Source organism: Blennius ocellaris (assembly GCF_963422515.1).
Source record: "Blennius ocellaris genome assembly, chromosome: 9".
NCBI lineage: Eukaryota > Metazoa > Chordata > Actinopteri > Blenniiformes > Blenniidae > Blennius > Blennius ocellaris.
The window spans coordinates 10,458,557-10,472,630 of record NC_137658.1 but is presented as its reverse complement, the minus strand read 5'-3'; the positions used below and the strand labels follow the sequence as shown (position 1 = coordinate 10,472,630).

General features: G+C 42.1%; 1 protein-coding gene across 3 annotated transcripts in view; it reads right to left on the bottom strand.

Annotated features, from left to right (window-relative positions):
- Nucleotides 1-1,459: 1,459 nt before the first annotated feature.
- Nucleotides 1,460-14,074, bottom strand: part of ndst1b (N-deacetylase/N-sulfotransferase (heparan glucosaminyl) 1b) — a 44,463-nt gene continuing 31,848 nt past the window's right edge. For all 3 annotated transcript variants that reach the window (XM_080501830.1, XM_080501831.1, XM_080501829.1), the window contains 13 exons: nt 12,233-12,715; nt 11,380-11,467; nt 10,914-11,068; nt 8,962-9,147; nt 7,664-7,792; nt 6,369-6,551; nt 6,109-6,205; nt 5,732-5,855; nt 4,793-4,967; nt 4,515-4,685; nt 3,911-4,020; nt 3,445-3,547; nt 1,460-3,352 (listed from right to left, as the gene is read on the bottom strand). In XM_080501830.1, coding sequence (XP_080357956.1) covers nt 3,233-3,352; nt 3,445-3,547; nt 3,911-4,020; nt 4,515-4,685; nt 4,793-4,967; nt 5,732-5,855; nt 6,109-6,205; nt 6,369-6,551; nt 7,664-7,792; nt 8,962-9,147; nt 10,914-11,068; nt 11,380-11,467; nt 12,233-12,715 — 2,124 coding nt within the window. In that variant the 3' untranslated portion in view covers nt 1,460-3,232. The remainder of the gene's footprint in view (nt 3,353-3,444; nt 3,548-3,910; nt 4,021-4,514; nt 4,686-4,792; nt 4,968-5,731; nt 5,856-6,108; nt 6,206-6,368; nt 6,552-7,663; nt 7,793-8,961; nt 9,148-10,913; nt 11,069-11,379; nt 11,468-12,232; nt 12,716-14,074) is intronic.

The window sequence follows — 14,074 nt, the reverse complement described above, 5'->3', positions numbered from 1 at the left end:
ATAAATCCTTTTGTCAGTGAAATGAATAATTGGTGAGAGGGAAAAGAAACCCCTTTGTGATCGCACGACAATACTTCAGATTTCCTATCCCAAATCCACTTAGATGTTAAAACAAAACAAACCCCCCAAAAAATGAATGAATGAATGAATATAAAATGTATTTAAAAGGGACAATGTACAGTTAAAACATAAATGTTGCCATTTAATGCACTATACCAGATTGTAGCTTTAAGCTAATTTGCATCTGTAGTCCCTTGGCAGGTCACAAAAATACAACACAGTAACAAGACAGATTAAACAGTATACAGGGATAAAACACTACAACAACATGGCTACACACGTCTGCGTGCAACTCCCCCCACCTCCCTCATCCCACCCACGCCCACACCCACACACACAAAAAGAAGTCTACGGACCAAACTAGTGGTTGCAGAGCTGAGCAGCTTTTAACAGATTTTTGAGGTTGGATTTGAAGACTCTGAGAGAGCTACTGCCCCTTACGGCGTCAGGTAAGGTATTCCACTGGTTTGTGGCTCTTACAGAAAAAGCAGATTGCCCCGCTACAGTGCGGCGAAATGGTATGGTACAGTCTCGTATGGAGGATATTCTAGTGGATCTGATGGAATTTGACGAGCGAGCGTGGATAAAAACACATAATGGCTGTGGGGCCAAACCATTTAAAATTTTATAGACCATACACAAATTGGTGAATAATCCCCAAATCCCAACAGAAAAAAACCCTTAAGAAATCAATTTTTGCAAATAAATTCTGTAGAATTTCTAAATAGACTTCAAATTACTTCATAAAGTTTCAATCTACAACTACTTGGTACGCTGCATGATGGAGTGGTTTAACTGGTTGGCAATAACACAGCAAAGACTTTACCAGTTTGAGTCCTGATGGAGAACTTAATGAGGAGTTTGAATGTTCTTAATGGAGACAAATTTACGATTTAAAAAAAAAAATAAAACAGAAGTCTTGACATTAAATAATTATTTAAATACTACATATCACTCTCATTGAACTTCTGCACCTGCAGTATTGATAACTGTAACCGAGTTGTTTGACGAAAGTAACAAACTGGTTTTAAGAGTGTAAGAAATACATATTTCTGTTAATATGTAGTACAGATGCCTTAAAAAAAATCTACTTGAGCTGAGAAGTACACATACTTGGTTAATATTGCATCCAAGTTGCAGTGAGTAACACACTACTACGTACGGCACTTGGTCATGTTTACATTGAAATAATAACTTTATTTTGTAGTTAATAAGTTGTGAGACACTGCATCTCCACTTGACCTGTGAACCAAGGCAGTTCCATTTTCAGCCAGACAACAAAGAATTGGTATCCAAAAACTTCTGCCTTACCCATCTTTCATCTTAATCTCACAGCAAGAAAACATTTTGTTATTACAAGGCAAAGTCAAAAGGAGTGGGGGAAAAAAGATCCAACTACTGAAAAATACAGTGGTGTTTTATTTGCAAATTAAAAAGCACCGACAATATTAGTTACACTGTAAAAATTATTGACAACAATTACAAATCTTTATCATACAGTCCAGGAGATTAGTACCATCGTTGCCGTTATGTGTTATCACTTAATACTTTATATGGAGAGACTCGGTACCTTTGTACAATAGTTGGCAGTGAGAGGACTTGAGTGGGACTAATCTTAGCGAAACACCTCCGCGCCGTGAAAAGATCCAAACTCCCCTCAGTACAGCACTGACAGTTCACATGATGAAAATGAGCTGATGGGAGAGTGTAAACCCAAACACATTCAATAATTTAGGTCTACCCGGGGTTTTGAGTTATGTACAGTACAAAGTCAAGAGATAATGGGCCACCGTGTGCGTCGTTATTACACCGGAACGTTGTACAAAACTATTGCAGTAGGAGCAGCTGTTTGTTTTCAATGCCTGACATCGAGTTGCAGTGGGAACTGCTCCAACTACAAACCAAACATCCATCACAAATGGCCTGACTCGGAATCTCGTTTCTTCACCTGTTGATTTGTTGAACCCAGAGCTTTTTCCTCCCAAAATATAGTCCTCTTGGAAATGACAAAGGAAAACGAGAAACTATACATTTCTGACAAAGACCAAATGCCGAAAACTGATTTTCAAATGCACTGCTCTGTGTGCGGTGTGAAACCGTCCATCCAGAGTGCCGAGTTTACATATTAGCTTATGATGTTCTTCACAGATTGGAGCCTTTTTGTTAGTGTGCTTTCCCGTATGTTCAGAATTCACCTTTGCTCGAAGAATGCCTAAAACATTGTGCTTTCAACTTTCATCTTGCCGTCACCCATCGATGATCATCGCCAACTGAGCCGAAACAGAATAAATACCTCCACCGTACATCCGACCGACATGGAAACAACGGAGCTAAGATGTTTAATTTTGGTACATTCTACAATAATGCGTTGCCTTCAGCATTATAGAAGTGTTAAAACAAGATCAAAAGAAAATAAAAACATAAAACACAAACTTAAAAGAACCCCCGAAAGTCCACATGGTAATAGTTTAATGAACATTCTTCCCTGGCACTTGTAAATGCGATAACTAGGTTCTACCAAGGCCTATCATGTAAGGCTACAACATGCAGCCTGAGTCAAAACTCCACATGTGTCAGTTCACCCCACAAAACATTTCTATCAAAGGCTTTGACCCGATGTCTCGCTGTCGATCAGGCTGCTTTGCATTCATAAGGAAATACGTGTTGCCAATGGGTTTCCAAACAAGCACACCTAAAGGCTGGAGACTCACATGGTAAGAGTTTACATCCTGCTCCGAGCACTGAAAAAAAAAAAGAAGAGAAGGCGGCTGCTCAAGATTCACTCCTTTTTTTTTGTTTCTTCTTTGATTTCCGGGAAGAAGTTCATGTGATGAAAAGGGAGCTTGATTAAAGAAGAACAGAGATGTGATTATCAAACACTTGACGGTTCCTGGTGTGAATGACTGCATCGTCCTGTTACTCCTTCAGGACACGCCGTTAGGGCATCCATATGTCTCTGCTCTGGTTCGTCCACTGTTGTCCTATTGTGGAAGATCACAGTCAGGTTTCGAGTCCTCGTAGGAAATCCCATCCTCGAATGTCAATATATTCCAGTCTGTGTCGAAACTATTTGGGATCTTCGATACTTCGGGCCACGTGGACAGGGAGCCCGCGGCGCGGGACAGAGCAGTGGTTCAGATATGGAGATGTGGTCGTCCACCTGCGGGTGCTGCTACCTGGTGTGGACCAGTTCTTCCCGGAGCCAGCTGGGCAGTGGCTGACCCATCCTGTAGAGGAGCTTGGACAGCTCAATGTTGTGGTCTCTATAGTATTCCCTGAGGAACCCCTGGGACTGAAAGAGATAAGTGGGCAAGAAAGGATCAGCTCGGAAACAAAAGTGAAAGCTCAGTGAAATACATTTTACACCAAGATGTTAGATAATACCTCAGGATCCATGTCAGAGTATTTGCGTCCTTTACTCTTTCCCAGACACTTTGTCTTTCCTCCCTCCACCAGCTGACACCAAAATCCTTTCTTGGGGTCAAACCTGCACACAATAGATATCATGGTTTACCATGCTTGTTAGATAAAGTGAAATACAAGATGGATGGAAGTAAAAACATGATTTATAAATGCAATAGCACCAATGCAACAAGCAAGACAAAATAAATCTTTTTAAAAAAGAGCTCAACAGTAGATTTTCAGTTAGTTAAGCCTGACAACTAAGCCAAACACTAATAGTGGACTCTAAAAACCGATTCCTTCTGGGTGAGAACAATGAAATATTCCAGATTTGCATTTGAACATGACTTCTAACCACTGAAGCTACAATTCAATCTCCACGTTACTTTGAAGCGAGGCAGCAGAGAACAATTCAAGGAGACTGACGTTTGACACGGGGGATACTTACGCTAAAATCTTGTGATAGTTGACAACGTTGGCAAGGCTAAGAAACTTCTGGATTTTATCCATAACTGAGGCAGGCTCAGTCTTCAGCATCTGTCCATCCAAAACTAACAGCTGGGTGAGACACAAGCGGAGCCAAATATCAGAGCAGGAGCAGTTGTTTATGTAAACGCTGTGTTACAATGGGGAAAAAACCCCATGTGGTGGCGAAGCAGCAGGAAATATCTGAAGGTTTGGGGTTTGCCTTTTTCTAGCATGATGGCAGTGAGTTACAAGGTAAAAGTTTTAAATATTTATTTGGAAAAGAGTTTTAGGATTACAGTTATTGTAAATTCAGTGCAGCAGTTGCAGCAGAGTATTTCCAAACGTTTGAGCCAATTTCAATTAAAGTCAACTGAAGTGAGGAACTTGTAAAATAGCAACATCTTATAGTGTTAAAAAAAAAAATATTCAGAGGTTCAGCATTCAGCAGGCAATTAAAGATAATCTTGCATTGTTCAGTTAATCGACCTTCTTTTTAAACATCAAATGGGTGGTTCAAGGCAAATTACAAGACAGATTGCACCGTTTTGTTTTGGCAAGCATAAAAAAAAACCTCCCCGTCCTACCTGGCTTGAGTGGTAGAAATTAAGCCAGTGCTCCAGGTGGATGGCGTACCAGCCCGGCACCAGACAGCGATTCTGGAGGACCCGCAGCTTGACTGGGGCGTCGTGGCTCGCAGTGATGACGTCATGGAATGAGTATTTCAATGCCACCGGGTCACCATGGGCTCTTTGGTGCTGCGGCCGGACAAGATGCATTAAGAGACGAGTTAAATCACCACAGCGGCTCCTACTCAAAAGACCGTTCTCAGCAGGAGTGAAGATAAGGGTTACGGGTCACAGACCTGGTACCAGGAGTACGCTCTGTCTGCCGGGTTGATGAGGATGGTGATGATCTTGGCTTTGGGCAGGAGCGCCGCAGCCCTCTGAGCTGCCGCCTCAGAGTCAAAGTAGTTGGCACTCTTCTCAAAGTAGTAGTCTGAACTGGTGTTGGAGGGCAGAGGGAAGTACTCCATGTACCTAACACAAAATGCAAAGCGTTACAAGCAGCTCCGGTTACTTGATATGGTCCGTTTTGCGTTCCAGAGTTAAGGATAATTTGTCAGTTCGCTGTGTGGGTGATCGACCATGCACAACAGCTTGGCACCTTGCACACAGGAAAAAACACTGTGGAGTGTTATAGTGTGTTGTTATCTGGGCAGCCCACTTGCAGAAATTTCCAAGCTGCTTAGTAAATTTAGTTTTGGATTCTTTTCAGGTGCTGTGACGCATGAAGCTTCACATTAATGCAGGTTGAAATCAATTAAACCTTCAGGACACTCGGATGCGGTTACTGCAGCTCTTGGAGAGGGATGTGAGCAGAGAGTGGTTTTGTTTTGCAAGATGACGGTATAATTTGAATCCAAATGTTCTCATAGTGAGAAAGAAAGAGCTGCGATGCATGTAAATGTTTGTTTTCTTCACCTGTTCCCTTACATACAGACACAGAACCAAACACGATTCCAGATGTGGTTGTTAAGTGTATGTTGAGGTCACACTGCAGCAAAATGCAACATAATTAATCCCTTTAGCTTCGATTTATGTTACCGCACATGAACTACTATGGCCTCCAAACAAGTGCGTAATATTACGACGAAAAGACATATTTGAAGTAAGAATATTGTTGTGAGATATCTGGAAACTGTACCATCAAACTAATAAATACTTTAACAAAACCTCTGATATAGCTTCTAAACAACATACAGAGTATCACGTTGGGAATAAAGAGTATCAGGATTTCCTACCAGTCAATGCCTCTGTGATAGTTGTGTCCATTGAAAAACTGGATCTCTTCAAAAGTCTCCTTACTGGGGTAGTTACTGGTCAGGTCGGGGTGCATGCCGAGAAACAGGTACAGAGCTGTTGTTCCTGAAACGAGAACATGTGAAACAAAAGATGAGGATACACAGGAAGAAAAAACAAACAAACAGACCACATCCCAAAGTGAGGAGAAGCTCATTATGCAAAGAGCTTAAAGCAATCCAAAAAACAAACAAACCTCATAATCAAATAATTAGCTTTAAAGCCACCTTGTTTTCTTCCCTTTGGATGTGACTGATAAACCATCCATTTTAACAGTTTCTACCTTCGTCCTCTAGAGGGTGTTGAAGCACCATCTCACCTGTTTTCTGAGGCCCGATGATGAGCAGCTTGGGGAAGCGATCACACGTTTTCTCTTTTGACCAAATGTCCTTGTGCCTTTTGTCCTCACAGGGATCCTGTAGTCCCCCGAAAACACACAAACAACCCTCTGTTTTACACTTAATAAGTAATGTTAAAAACACAGGATAAGGCGAGTTCAAATCTTCATGCAACACAAGATGAAGATTTAATCTAAAATTGATCGTCACCGGTATCTTTTTTTTTTTTTTTTTAATTCACCTGCCAGAGGGGGTCTCTCTCTGAAGGAAACAGGCTGAAATACTTGTGAGCCAGCTGAATAGGAGGCAGAGTCTGCATCTTCAGGTTGGTCCACGTCTGGAGGAACATCACCAGGCTTTTGAAGGTGTACAGGCCGAGGCGGTCGTTCCCATAGTTGGACAAATGAGTCATGAAGATACTGATCTGTTAATAGACCGAGAAAATGGAGCAGGATTCATTCATGCAGTCAGGCTCAACTCAATTTGCATTTTGTAAAATGATTGGGTGATTTTGCGTTTCTTTTGTTCTGATGAGGAACATTAGTAAAGTAAATTTTGAGTTCTGTGAAATTATAATTATTTATCTTTAAAAGTTGTGTAGACAATATTTACTAAATACTTAAATAACAGCAGATTAATCAATTTACTAAAAGTAGCTGATGCTTTACATTTTATTATCTTGCTTTCATCACTAAAAGGTTTGATGAAATTTTAATTGTCTCATTGGTGTCGGCACAGTACCGCAGTATTTATAAAGGGCAATCAGATATTTCTGATTTCTGGAAAAAAAAAATTTTAAATCTGGATCTGGATCCCCTTTAACTTTTAAAGGCATTTTTGCTGGACTAACATCCATCAGTGGTAAAGATCTGATGAAAATCCTTCGTGTCATTTTGACGTAATTGTTAAAAGCCTCTAAAATTAAATCAGATCCAGAATCAAGATCCGGATCACCTCCAAAATGTAATGGAATCTTCCATGGCTTTACATCTACCTGTGGTGAAAATTTCGACAAAATCCATGCACCAGTTTCGATCTAATCTTGTTAACAGACATACAAACAGATAAATATATGCCAATGATTTTATTACGTCCTTGGAAGACGTAATAAACTGCTATAAGCAAATTAATAAATCACATCTATTGGATGTGAAACTCAGTCATAAATGAAGTTATAGAGAAATGCACTGAGAGGAAAGTAAAATAAAAATTGACCAAACAAAAGCTCAAATATCACCAGATACCAAGGGAATAGTAATATATTTTAAACATGACACAAAACACAGATCTTTCCATCATCCACAACAAAAGAACGCGGCCAAATTCGAAACACTTTGAACACTGTGTTTTGGCGCTGATGAAAGGCGCTTTCACAGCGCCGGTAAAAGAGAAAGCATGATGCAGACTTCGCCGAGTGAGTCACTGACGAGTCATTGTCCTGTCTCTTGTTTAAATTTCAATTTGCACGAGCCGCTAAATGGGTTTTCAAAGTGTGCAAGACAAAAGCGGACCGGTGCGACTGTGCAATTGACTCACGGGGTTCAGCAGAACGGTGAGGAAGAGCTCTCCGCCATTAATGAGCTTGTCCAGTTCATTTGGGCTGCCCGGGTAGTCTTTGTAGAAGATGGTGTGTGTGAAAAGACCGCATGTCTGCCTGGGCAACACCTATGATATAATAAACACAAAACCAAAAAGAGAGCGAGAGAAATTACAGACCAGCATGAAAAAAAAAAAAATAGATCACAAGAAATGCATATACACAAATAAGCGCACACACACACACACGCACCATCAGCCCTCCACTGAGAGTGGAGCGAAGCAGTCAGTACTCCCGGCAGTTACCCCACACATTGTTTGCTTTCAATAACATTCATATTATGCAGCTCATCTAGCCAAAGCAAACCCCTTATTCACTCTGAGTCTATATGGAAATTCATGGAAATGCATTTACAGTTTGGAGTGTCTGGGGGACTGAATATCAATCATCAGTAAGCAGCGGAGACTGTCCATTCAGGCTGCACTATCTCAAGGACAGGAACAGAGCTGGGAGACCACACAGGCTGACTGAATGCCAGCACTACAAAGGAACTGGACTGAGGCTGCACTGTTTGTTATCTGCTCTGAAGGTCAACCTGGGAAAGAATTGGACACTGTTTTTTTTTTTTTTTTCCCCACCCTTTCCTTTTGAACCTCTTGAATGTAATCTATTCAACGTTAATTCTGCTCTCATGACTGTATTATTGGGCACCGGCTCGGGCTGCAAGGCCAAATAAAGAGCCAGTTTTTGTTTTTTTTTCCTTGGTTGTTGACATTTCAGTGATTGGTTGCGAGTCGACGCTTGCTACGCCGTTGCCAGAGATGTCAGTCTTCGTTATGGTGCCAAGGCGTGCTCGGCAGGACTACTCAGACAGGTGTCTCATGCAAGACTGGCTCACTTGACTACATTATCATCTCTCACGACACAGAAGGATAGAACAGCCCAACGGGGCTAATGAGACAACTGCCTTTTCTGGAATTCTGGTGGCTCAGTGATGAATGAAAATAAAACTGGGCTCATCTTCAGGAACAGGACTTGGGGAAGCAGAGGTGCAGAGGAGCCGTGCATGATGGACGAATTCAGAACAGAGAGGAACCGGCAGAGGAAGAGACCCACAGAGCCGGAGACATAATTATTGAATGAAGGATAGAATATGTAGATGGAGGACGAAAACTCTAAAAGGGCTTATAGGTTGCAGCGTATGTTGAAAAACCACAGAGAGAGAAATCAACAGGCCAGAGGTAAGAAGATAATGAGGCTTAATGAATGCCTGGGTGTGGGTGAAAAGAGGCCTTACGCTAATGCCGCTGTGGATGAAACCTCGCCGGAAGCGAGCGGGCTTTAGGTGCGGGTACTCCTCCGTGCTCGTCACCTTGATGCCCCATACTTTCTTCCAGGCGTCATACAGCTGCAGATGAACAGGGTAGACGCCCGAATGGTGAGGAGCCACCGCATACCCCATGTTAGTGGGGATCCCATGCTCCTAGGGGGGGAAAATAAGATTTAAAGTCATCAACCCATCGAATTCTGTGGCAAGAAGAAAATGTAATACCTAAGATTACTGGCACAGAATGCAATTTAATCATTTCACAGAATGCAGTGCAGCATGTAATCCAGCACAATTTCATCAGTTAATCATTCATTACTTTACAATGAACCACAGCTCCAGTCAATTCATGCAAATCCAGCCTGTCCATAATAATCTCTGAGAAGGCAAAAATATTTTCTTGTGAAATCAACACAAAAAGACAGGAACTGCAACCACAGTTAGTACAGATGGAAATAATCCACCAGGGATATGTGTAAAAATGTAACTTACATAATCTATTGCTCCGAATACAAGACGTCCCTCTCTTTTACAAGGTTCATACGTGTAAAAAAGTTTCGCAGATCAAATCTTGGTAGATTAAACTGTGTTTTCATGAAGACAAAAATTTAATTTTTTACAATTGGATTCAAACTACAGCACTGAACAGCTGTCGTCTTCAACCCAGAGTGTCACCAGCCCGTTCCCTCCGTAGCTCGTCGTTCTCGCTGCCACGCAAACCATTTGAGATGCAACATTTAAAGACTTTTAACAGTGTGTAAACAACGACATCCAGCACTTTTAAGCTGGCTCGTCACTAATTCACCGTTTATTACAAGTGCCTGACGTTTGACCGGTTCAGTCGAGAGTGCATGGATCACGTCTGGCATGTTCAACTCATTTCTGGAGACTCCCACACTGTTGTTACGGAGAACTCTGGGGTCTAATAGTCAGCTCCCGATGTTATGCACAAGAAAAGATGACCCCTATTCAAAAAAACACCGTGTTATATTTAGACTGTAGCATACTGAGAAAAGAAGAAGTTTCATAATCATAACAACCAACACTCTTTCTGCTCCTCAGCAAGTCAATCCAGTTCTGCAGTATATCTTGACATGTGTAACATGACATCTGTACGCACTTTGTTAAACTCCTCAATTAAAATGAGATCAATCTGGGTGACATTCACTCTATTGTATTTACTGACAAAGAAACAGCTCATCCAGCTTTTCGTGTCACCACGATAAACCATTAATAAATATGCTCAAAAAATAGGCCCTGTCGCTCTTTAGAATTTTAAAAGTTTATAAGTTAAAGTTGATATGTGCAGGAGTTGAGGTTGCATCATCCGAGCCTTCTCCTGATCATAATGCACTTGTCATACACTGGGTTTTTTTAAAAATCATAATGCTGGCGTAACTGTATAATACAGCAGTGCAATTGGATCAAGATGTGATGGGAGCGATTAAATTCTATCCTAATGACATGGAAACGAAAATGTCATTTGTGCCAAAAAAAGACCATTTCTGGCAAAAAATGTGATGGCTATTTTCAGCATAATGGCTGCCATTTCCAAACGAACAAATCTACACATATAATTTTTGGATGGTAACAATGCCAATGACACATATTTAAGCCCTTGCTAAATTCGGAAAAAAAAAAAGTTATCAGACCATTTTTGAGATATCACAATCAACAGAAATCGCTAATGACAACGACAACAACGCTGCATCATACCTCACTAAAGCTTAAGGTGAGCTCAAAATACATAAACATTTACACTTGGGGAAAAAAGAAAAACATACCTTGCCTGATATGGCCTATTCAAACCAGAATGACAAGATAAGCAAGGACAGCGCTGATCTCTGTGTTCACCCAAAGCTGTGATGTGACATTTGTCTCCCCCCCCCACCCCCCCCCCCCCGCCGCACCCAATGACTCACCATGGCAAACTTTTTGTTGAGCAACATCTGCTCAGCCAGCACAGACTGGTTATGAAATAAATGGGGCTGCATGTGACTCCACATGTGAGGGAACCACCAGAAATCCTTGACATATGAAAGCAGCAAGTCATCTCCCAGGTCCTCCTCGTCAGATCCTGAACACAAGAAGGTCAATTAGGGAGGGGGAGGAAGCAGAAAAAAAAACAAAAACAACAAAAAAAAAGAAGAGAAAAATAGAAACCTAAAGAGGCTAAGTAAGAAAGTCACTGGTGGGAAAAGAAGAATGATTGCATCAACCAGGCAAAATAATAAAAAAATAAATATTCAAGTGAAGTGTTACGATCAATAACAATAAAACATATGGAATTGGAGAAAGGAAAAGAAACTTATTTTTAACAGTTCGAGTTCTGATCTCTGCATGAGTGCACAGTGCCGACGAGTTCCATTCGCAGGCTGCGAATCTTACCAGCGTGAAAGAATTTCCCTGAGAAGCCCAGATTGAAGGTGAAGTTGGGCACATGGGTGCGCAGCTCCCTCTGCGTCTCCAGCAGGGCCTGAAACGGTGGGAGGAATAGGAGACTGAGTCAATGCACGACGTGCTCAAACTGGCGCACAAGCGCATTGATGAAAGAGCGTCAACACCCAGGCAGTCGCGTGCCCACATACATATTTCATTCTGCAAGTTTCTTTCGGTAAACATCTAACATCCACTCCCAGCTGCCTCACTCTTCTCCTTCATTCCGTTTGATATTTTCCTCTCCTCTGATTCGGGTTTTTGTTTCATTTGATCTCCACACTGGATGAGACTCCCAGCACACACCCCCTTCTCACTCTCTCTCAGATTCCTCCCGTCTTGTCAGGGTGTGATTCGTTCCTAAAAGCTCGCTGCTGCGCTGCCAGTGAGGACGCCTTGATGCCTTTTCCATAACTTTTTCTTATACCCTCTGCCTCCACATGTGAGGGGAGTCTGTTCTGCTCTGAGGGGATGCAAGCAAGGAGCTTTTCAACAGTCTTTGTATGTCTCTGGGCCCCTGAAATATTCATTGCTGTGGTGCTTCTGTGACAGTGCGAGCATTGGGGCCTGTCAGCTTTGAGCAGCCTAGTGGGACGAATGCATTCAGAAGGAGAAGAGGAGCAAGAAGAAGGGGTTTCTGTGTGACTGGCAGGGGATAGCACATGCTATGTGTGAGGCAATTTTATTTTTTACCATTTTAGCAGAGGGACTGTTGAAAACATCGGGTGATGAATAGATAAGCGAGTTCCGCTTCTATTCTGGGAAAACCTAAGTTTTCCACCCTGGGACACATGCACAAACTCACCTTCACATCAGGCACCTTCATGCGGGTGCCCTCCTTGCCCACAAAGATGTCGTCTATATCCACCAGGATGTAGCGCTCCAGGGACAACGACAGCCTCTTGCCCGTCAGAAAGGCCACCGCGTCCACAAACACCAGCTTGTGTAGCCAGAAGACCAAATTGTTTCCAAACAGGACTCTCTGGATGCCGTCGTGTAGCCCAAGGTCCTGCACCACAGACGGGAGCAGAGCCGCGTTCTGCCCCATGGAGGCGATGCTCTCGGCCGATTGGGTCTTGGCCAGCAGCACGGGTTCATAGGTAGAGTGGTTGGATTGAAAAACTGTCCAGTCATCTCCGGGGAGAGGACCTGGCAGGGGCTGGCCCGACCGAGTGATAAAAAGAAGCGGAGACTTGGGGTTGACCACGCAGTCCTTCAGACCCAGGTTAGAGTGCAGAAAGAGGGGGAAGCCTTTCAGCTGTGCACTGAGCAGACTGTTTTCATTGGCCTGGGCAACGCAGAGACAAGAGAGAAAGCACACAGATTCATCATAAATCAGAGTGATGAAGACAGAACTGCATTGGATATAATTCCCCAATTTCTCCAGCCATGTGTGAAATAAGGAATGTCGGGCCTACTCAAATGTGAAGGCATGAGGCAGCTTCTACCTGCTATGCTCAATCTGCTACGCTCGGCGATTGCAGTCAAAACGAATAACCCCCTGCTGTGTCCTTCATGATTTCAAGACTGAGGGTTCAGTCTTGACTCATTGAAATGTCCCCTTCCAAAACTTGTCATTACCCAATTCCTGCTTACTTTTTCCTCGCACTTCAACTTCTCAGTCTTACTTAGAATTTCACCACTGCGTGCGTGCGTGCGTGCGTGTGCGTGTGTGCGCGTGTGTCCATGACAGCATCAGAAAGTTAACTCCGACATGCTCTGCATGGTGTCCGTGTGATAGCTCCTATTGTTCATCTACTGTGATGTGCACACGAGAGCCTGGAATATGCTGCATTTTTGTCACAGTGTTTGTGGAGAATAAGGCTGTTTTATCTCATTGCTTGGGAGCAGTGGCCCCACATATGTTGGTGTAAATACGATGAGTATTACAAAACGTGATATTTTTCCGTGTTTTAACATACGAGATGTATAGAAGCATACATACGTTTCACGTTACCATAAATTTGACCTGCACACTCCATCATAGGGAACTTACCGTCTTGACTTTGCCTTTCACTAGTTTATTCCGTTTGTTGAAACAAAAGGTTCTTCACCAAGTAATTTACGATATTCAATCCTACATACTGCGCTCACGTGTCTGCAGTTAAAGAGATCCTGAGATTTTTATTTCTGAAGAAGAAACCGGGATACAAAAAAAAATGGCAGAATTAAGACAATCAGTTTAAGGGTGTTAGTTCAGCATTAAAATGGGTTGAAGCCAATTTCAAACAGAGAACAGATGAAAATCCATGTTATGTTTTACAAGTTTAATCCCTGACAATATAATGTACTGGTGACTGCGTCCAACTTCTGACAAGTTATCAGATCCTCAGAAAATTGGGAAATATTAATATGATAAAATAATATTCAGGACATTTTAGAATAAATTAAAATGACTTATAATGATCTTTAAATACCAAGCATGAGAAAATGAAATTCTTTCGACAAATATTCTACATGTATCTTGTAAGTTAGGCTTTTGAAGATCTCTTGCTTCAGTTTGGGCTGATGGAAATATTTCAGATTATAATTAAAGACCTCCATGCAAGATCAGGCTGAATTTCGGTTCCAATACATTCTTTCTCGGATGGATTTTTGGACTTCGATACATCTACAATAACCTCAAGCCGTACAGTGGCATCAGTGT